The sequence below is a fragment of the Rhinatrema bivittatum genome, chromosome 2 (assembly GCF_901001135.1).
Source record: "Rhinatrema bivittatum chromosome 2, aRhiBiv1.1, whole genome shotgun sequence".
NCBI classification, from domain to species: Eukaryota; Metazoa; Chordata; class Amphibia; order Gymnophiona; family Rhinatrematidae; genus Rhinatrema; species Rhinatrema bivittatum.
The window spans coordinates 808,384,602-808,391,768 of NC_042616.1; the positions used below are offsets into that span (position 1 = coordinate 808,384,602).

At 45.9% G+C, this 7,167-nt stretch overlaps 1 protein-coding gene across 1 annotated transcript in view; it reads right to left on the reverse strand.

Moving 5' to 3' along the window:
* Positions 1 to 1,793, reverse strand: part of LOC115085781 (nicotinate phosphoribosyltransferase-like) — a 75,924-nt gene extending 74,131 nt beyond the window's left edge. The window contains exon 1 of the mRNA XM_029592186.1: positions 1,537 to 1,793. Coding sequence (XP_029448046.1) covers positions 1,537 to 1,747 — 211 coding nt within the window. The 5' untranslated portion in view covers positions 1,748 to 1,793. The remainder of the gene's footprint in view (positions 1 to 1,536) is intronic.
* Between the last annotated feature and the right edge of the window lie 5,374 nt (positions 1,794 to 7,167).

A 7,167-nucleotide genomic window follows, 5' to 3' on the forward strand; every position in this document is an offset into this window, starting at 1 on the left:
TGGGACCTCCGACTTAATATTGCCATGATATTAAGTCAGAAGGTGTACAGAAAAGCATTTTTTTTTAATGCTTTTCTGTACACCATTCCCAGTGTTGTCCCTGATTAACGCCTTGGCCTCGCATTTTACTTTCAGTATCCCGCGGGTATAAGTAATAGGCTCATCAACATGCATTTGCATGTGATGAGCACTATTACATTCGAGGGGGGGGGTGTTGGTCACGCGTTTTCCACGCGCTATTACCTCTTACAGTATAAGGGGTAATAATAGCGCGTGTAAAACGCATGGTCAAACGGGGCTAAACGGTGCACTCGGCCGAGCGCACCGTTCTGTATCGGCCTGTGCGTTAGGAGCCACTATCGAGGAAAAGGGCCTTGGAGTCCTTATGGACAAAACCTTTAAATCTTCAGCTCAGGGGGCCTGATGCAATAAAGGCGCGAAGAAAGCAGGCGCTGAACAGTCACCATGCGCGCTCTTAACGCGCGCATGGTGCCCCAAAGGGAGGGGGGGGCGCCATGCAATATTTAAATTAGGGGGCTCGCACTGCCTGTCTGCCAGTAGTGAAAACGGCCCCCCGAGTTTATTGGCTTCCATTTTCATTACTGGCAGACGGCCGGTTATGAAAACAGACGCCGGTAAACTCGGCTGGTTCTTCGTAACCCGGCAGTCTGCAGAGTTATTTATTTATTTTTACTTTGAAAAAGAAGTACAGTTTTTTCTGCTTTTCTGCGCTTCTTTTCAATGCGCTCAGCTATTAACGCCCGAGGCGCACCTTTATTTTTTTTGCATTGGGAGTGAATGAGTAATAGGCTCATTCGCGTGCATTTGCATACGATGAGCCCTATCTCATTCACGCCGCGTTGGATGCGCGTTAAATAGGCGCTAATCCCCCTATTGCATTAGGGGGTGGATTAGCGCCTATTTATCCCGCAGCCGAGAGCACTGTATTTCATCGGCCCCAGGGTGTGGTAGAAGTCAAAAAGGCAAATGGAACATTAGGAATTAGGCTGAAAAGATTAGGTCTCTTTAGCTTGGAAAAGAGAAGATAAGACGGGATATGACTGAAATGTATAAAATCATGAGTGGATGGAACCGGTAAATAGGGAATGGGTATTTATCCTTTCAAACAGTACTAGGACTAGGGGACGCCCCATGACACCAGCAACGGGCAGATGAAGAACAAATCCTAGGAAGTACTTTTTCACTCAACTGCACAATCAAGCTGTGGACTCCTTCCTGATCAAGACGGGTGGCCAGAACCCTAAAGTAATCGTCCATAAATAGTTATTAGCCAGGTAGGCTTGGAAAAGCCAGTGCTTATGGCTGGGAGTGAAACCAAAACCAAAAAATTGGGGATCTGCCGGGTACCTGTGTCGCAGACTGATTCGATGGTTTGTTTGTTTTTTTAACGCGTTCCTTTGCAAAAAAAGCGCACAGAAACGGGGTAGAAAGGATGCACTTTAAAAACCCAGTGACAGCACAGAAGGGGGGGACTCTCTACTTCCAGCCCCCGCCGGAGCCTTCCCGCTGCCTTACCTTCGCCGCTGAAGCCGAAGCGCTGCAGGAAGAGCAGGCACTCGTGCAGCCCGAAGAAGAGGGTGAAGCCGCCCTGGAAGGGGGGCTCCCGGAAGAAGAGCTCGAAGTCGGCCGGCTCCCGCTGCCGCCCGCCCCGCCAGTAGCCGTAGGCCATGGTGAACTGGTAGAGGTCGGTGAGCAGCGCCGGCACGGCGCCCCGGCCCAGCTCCATGCTCCGTCTGCGCCCACTGCCGCCCAGCAAGCACGCGCTCCCGGGCGCGGCGGCGGCAGCAGCAGCAGCCAATGGCAGCCCGGGCCCCTGAAACCCCGCCCCGAGGCGCCCTGGGAAATGTTGTTCCGCAGCCTGCCGGGCGCCAGCTTCGCAGTAAGAGCACTGGCGTAACTGGTTTATGGTGGTCGAGAAGTGCACCGGCCTTCAGCTTGTTCCTAAATACTGTCGATCGTGCAAAAAAAAAAAAAATCATCGTGTTTTTCGGACGAACTTCAGAAAATCGGTTCCTATTTCGATCTCAGACAATGCATAATAGTAAATGTTGGCAGATAAGGTATTTCTCATTTGTTAGCTAAGTAAGCATGACCGCTTCCACCTCTTTTTTTTTTTTTTTTTTTTAATTATATAAAGTCGTATGAACAAAAAATCACGTCTTTCTATAAGACAGCATGCGGTAAAGCCATCATAACGGTTTACAAAATGTAAATTGTAACTCTCTTAACAATGGTGGGAAAAGTATAACAATGTGCATATTAAACAGAGGTTAAACATTTCAAGTCCAGAAAGTATCATTAAGTGGGAGGAGGCTTGTTAGTTCTGGTTGGAGAGAAGTTATTTTGAGGTTTTTGGATGAAAGCTCGATTGGGAGTTAGGATGTTCAGAAGTATGAAGGTCAGTGTAGAATTTGCGGAACAGCAATGTTTTTATTAGGTCTTTTTTGAATGTTTTGAGGTTGGGTTGGGTTCTCAGATCTTTTGGTAGGGAGTTCCAACATTTAGGGGAGGCAATGGAAAAGGCTCTTTCTCTTGTAGTTGTCAGATGTGCATCTCTGATATGGGGGGGGGGGGATGTTTAAGCATCCTGAGTTGTTTGAACAGTTGGTTTTGTACAGCACTGTGTATGTCAAGTAGCACTACAGACCTAATAAGTACATAAGAACATAATGTTTGCCATACTGGGACAGACCAAAGGTCCATCAAGCCCTGTTTCCAACAGTGGTCAATCCAGGTTACAAGTACCTGGCAGGATCCCAAGGGGTAGATAGATTTCAAGCTGCTTATCCCAGGGATAAGAAGTGGATTTCTACAACTCTGCCTTAATAATAGTGAATGGAGGTTTCCTCCAGGAACTTGTCCAAACCTTTTTTAAATGCAGCTACACTAACAGCTTTCACCACATCCTCTGGCAACAAATTCCAGAGCTTAATTATGCACACAGTAAAAAACAAAAATGTTTATCTTATTAGTTTTACATGTATTACCCAGTAACTTCATTGTGTGGCCTTAGACTTTGTACTTTTCAAAAGAGTAAACAAGTGATGAACAATTACTCGTTCCATTCCACTCATGATTTTATAGACCTCTATCATATCTCCCCTCCGCCATCTCGTCTCCAAGCTGAAAAGTCCTAACCTCTTTAGCCTTTCTTCATAGGGGAGCTGTTCCATCCCCTTTATCATTTTGGTCGCTCTTCTCTGTACCTTTTCTAATTCTGCTATATCTTTCTTGAGATGTGGAGACCAGAACTGCACACAATACTCAAGATGAGGTCACACAATGGAGTGATACAGAGGCATTAGGATATTCTGTGTTATTCTCCATTCCCTTCCTAATAATTCCTAGCATTCTATTTGCTTTTTTGGCTGCTGCTGCACACTGAGCAGAAGAGGTCAACGTATTTTCAACCTTGATACCTAGATCCTTTTCCTGAGTGGTGACTCCTAATGTAGATCCTTGCATTGGGTTCCTCTTCCCTAAGTGCATCACTTGGCACTTGTGCACATTAAATTTCATTTGCTATTTGTAGGCCCAGTTTTGCAATTTCTCACAATCCTTTTGTGATTTGACAACTGAATAATTTTGTGGCGTCAACAAATTTGATCACCTCGCTTGCTGTTCCCATTTCCAGGTCATTTATAAATACTGGTATCTTAAAAAACATCTGTCCCCAAACAAATGCCTGGTGCACACCACTATTCACCTTTATCCATTCGGAAAATTTACCATTTAGCCCTACTCTCTGTTTTCTGTCTTTTCACCAGTTGGCAATCCACAACAGGACACTGCCACCTATCCCATGACCTTTTTAATTTCCTAAGAAGTCTCTGTGAGGGATTTTGTCAAATGCTTTCTGAAGATCCAGCATGGAGATACATTGTACTATAGAGACGTTACTAGCCATGAACACACAGGGCTCATGCCCTGAATCTCAAACAGAACAGTTGTAAATTCACTGCAAAAAAAAAAAAACAGGAAGGGATGGGCTAGAAAAGCAATAATGGGCACCGAGCGGCAGTTACTACCAAAAGGAACTGGCTGGACCGTTTGGTCTTTCTCTGCCATCGTTTACTGTGAATCCTAGGTCTTCTCCCCAGTGTCTGCTCTGCCAGGAGAGGGAGGGGCGAAACTACAGGGAGCAGAGTAAGCAGAGCAATTGGGTTTCTGTTCTGCTGTGTCCTGTGCTCCAGTCTCATTCCTTCCCACCCCTGTTCCCCTTGTTTCAACAAGAAGGGAGGGCAGGATCCGATGCAGACACACAGGGCCACTGCTTCCATCAGGAAAACTAACTCGTTGCCTAAAATGCCAAGTTTTGTTTTTGGAGGTGGGGGAGGGGGGGGCAATCCTAGTGTGATAGCTAGAGGGGTCACGTACCACAGCCAATACCATCAAAAAAAAAAGGGAGTACTGTGCCGGAGCCACTGCCACCGGCAGATAAACTCGGGGTGGAGGGTTAAATGATCAAACGTTTGCCTAGGGTTTCAAACATGCATGTGGGGGCCCTGCAGGCACAGACTGAGCCGGTGAGCCCAATGCTCAGGATTCAGCTGAGGGCAGAGTGCGGGAGGCGGCGGCCTTTGGCAGTGGTCCAGGGAGGGATGAGCTATCATATTTATTCAATACATTTATAACCCACACCTTTCAGTACAGTTCACATATATTACATTCACAAGTCTTCTTTACAGTACAGGTACCTGTTGCAGCACTGATGAGTGGAGGGAAAGGACGCGTTCAATATACTCCCTCCCTGGCCTTATATTTAACCTCATGGGTTAGCCCTGCAGCTGGTTTATGGCATTTTAAAGAAAATAACCAGCCAGCTTTCTAAGAAATTCTCTTCCCCCTTTCCTGTTATGGCTCCTGTCTGGATGGAGCATGGGGAGCACCACCGCCAGCGTGGCATGAATGTAAGAAATGGAATTTGAATGTTATTACATTAATAATGATAAATATAAAATGCTTTGTGTGGCCTACTCCATGCTGCTATAAGCCTATAATCAGGATGGTGCTATAGATAGGGTGGGAAGAACTGACTGCTAGAATTATACTCAAAGCTTTGCTAAACATAGTAGATAGAGCTAAAGTGAATATCAAAAATTGTAACCTTTATGTAGAAAGCATAACCTTGCTGTTAGAAAAGATGTAGTTTGTCTGAAGCAGTTACTGCAAAAAAAAAGAGGAAGCTAGAAGCTGTGCAAAATCTGCTGGAAACTGGCTAACCAGAAAGCTTTATTATAATAGAAAGATAACAGTATTTAAGCACATTCTCCAGAAATCCCCTCTTATAGAAACGCAATACCTGAGTAAAGATCCCCTTGTCATTAAGACTATGATAGGAGCCTGAAAGATAAACAGGCCTAAGTAATGAACCAAAGTGCACAACTGCCTGCACAGCTCCTGTGAAGTCACCTCTTTCTGCAGAAACTGTAAGCTACGATATTAAGAAACATTAAGAAAGGTAATGTTGAAATCAGCCCCCATACCCCCTTCTCTTGTTCCAGAAGAAATAGGTGCAAGTCACTAGATTTAGGGAAGTAGAGAGAGCAGCCCCCTCTCCTACCTCCTCTCCCCCTCAAGCCCCCCGAAATGTACCAGGACACAGAAGAACAAGGTAACCACAAGGCAAAAAGAGGAACTAAGATGAGTATATATATGACCCTCCATATCAGTAGCAGGCATGCCTGCAAGACTGACACCTGCTGGTGTTGGATTTGTGTGTGCATCCATTTGCAAATGCTACATAAAAATACTCCTTTTGCTGAATATCTTATTCGTTCACTGTTTTATTTTTCCTGAAAGGGAAAAGTGTGTTTGTTTTATTTCCCACAATGAACAAGGCTTGGATAATCTGGCAAAGCTGGAGCAAGGCCCGGACAGCCTGGTATAGCTAAAAGTAGGCTTGGACATGTTGGCAAGGCTGGTGCAAGACTTGGACTGGAACAATGTAAAGGTAAGGGTGGGTACCAAGGCTTGGACTGGAACAGCGCGCAGGCAAGGCTGGAACGGAGGCTTAGACAGGAACAGCGCACAGGCAAGGCTGGAACCAAAGCTTAGGAACAGCGTGCAAGTAAGGCTGGAACTGAGGCTTAAAAGGAACAGCGTGCGACTAAGGCTGGATACGACAGAACAAGAGACATCACAGAAGATACAGGCCTGAAGGCAGCAATAGGAAAGGCCTCGAGGGACTGGACGAAGAGAGGGCTAGATAGGCTACAGCACAAAGCTAGGTCTATCAAGAGGGTACAGACCTGTTATCTGTACCCTCTTGTTTGATATAATGTTCGATTGTTCGATGTAATTTCCAACTTTGGTTCTATGTAAACCGACGTGATATGTACCAGTACATGAACATCGGTATATAAAAGCTTTTAAATAAATAAATAAATATACAGGCCAGAAAAAGAGCATAAGGCAAGGGTCAGAAGGTCCGGGAGCCACAAAGTAAGGCAAAGAAAAGGTCAGAAGGCCCGGAGATCACAGGGCAAGGCTGAGGTCAGAAGGCCCAGAAGCCGCAAGGCACGGCTGAGATCAGAAGGCCCAAAGACTACGAGGCTAGGCAAGGGTGAGGCTGAGATCAGAAGGCCCGGAGGCCATGAGGAAAGGTGATAGTGCCCTTGTACAGGTCCTTGGTGAGGCCTCACCTGCAATATTGTGTTCAGTTCTGGAGTTTGTATCTCAAAAAGGAGAGACACAGGATGGAGGCGATCCAAGTTAGAGCGACCAGACCAGTGTGGGGTCTGCATAGGAAGACTTATCAGGAGATGCTGAAGGATCTAAATATGTATTCTCCATAGCAGAGGCAGTGCAGGGGGGGGATATGATACGGGCTTTCAAGTACCAGAAAGGTTTTAATGATGCATAATCATCAAAACTTTTCCGTTGGAAAGCAAACAATAGAACCAAGGGTCATGAAACGAAACTCCGGGGGGGACGACGACTCAGAACCAACATCAGGAAATGTTTCTTCATGGAGAGGGTGGTGGACACCTGAAATGCTCTTCTGGAGGAGGTGATGAGGATGAAAAACAGTAAATGAATTAAAAAAGGCCTGGGATGAACACTGGATCCCTAAAGGCTAGAGGTGGAAATGAAAAAAAAAAAGGTGCCGGAGAGTAATCTGCACGGAGCGGCAGTTACCACCCT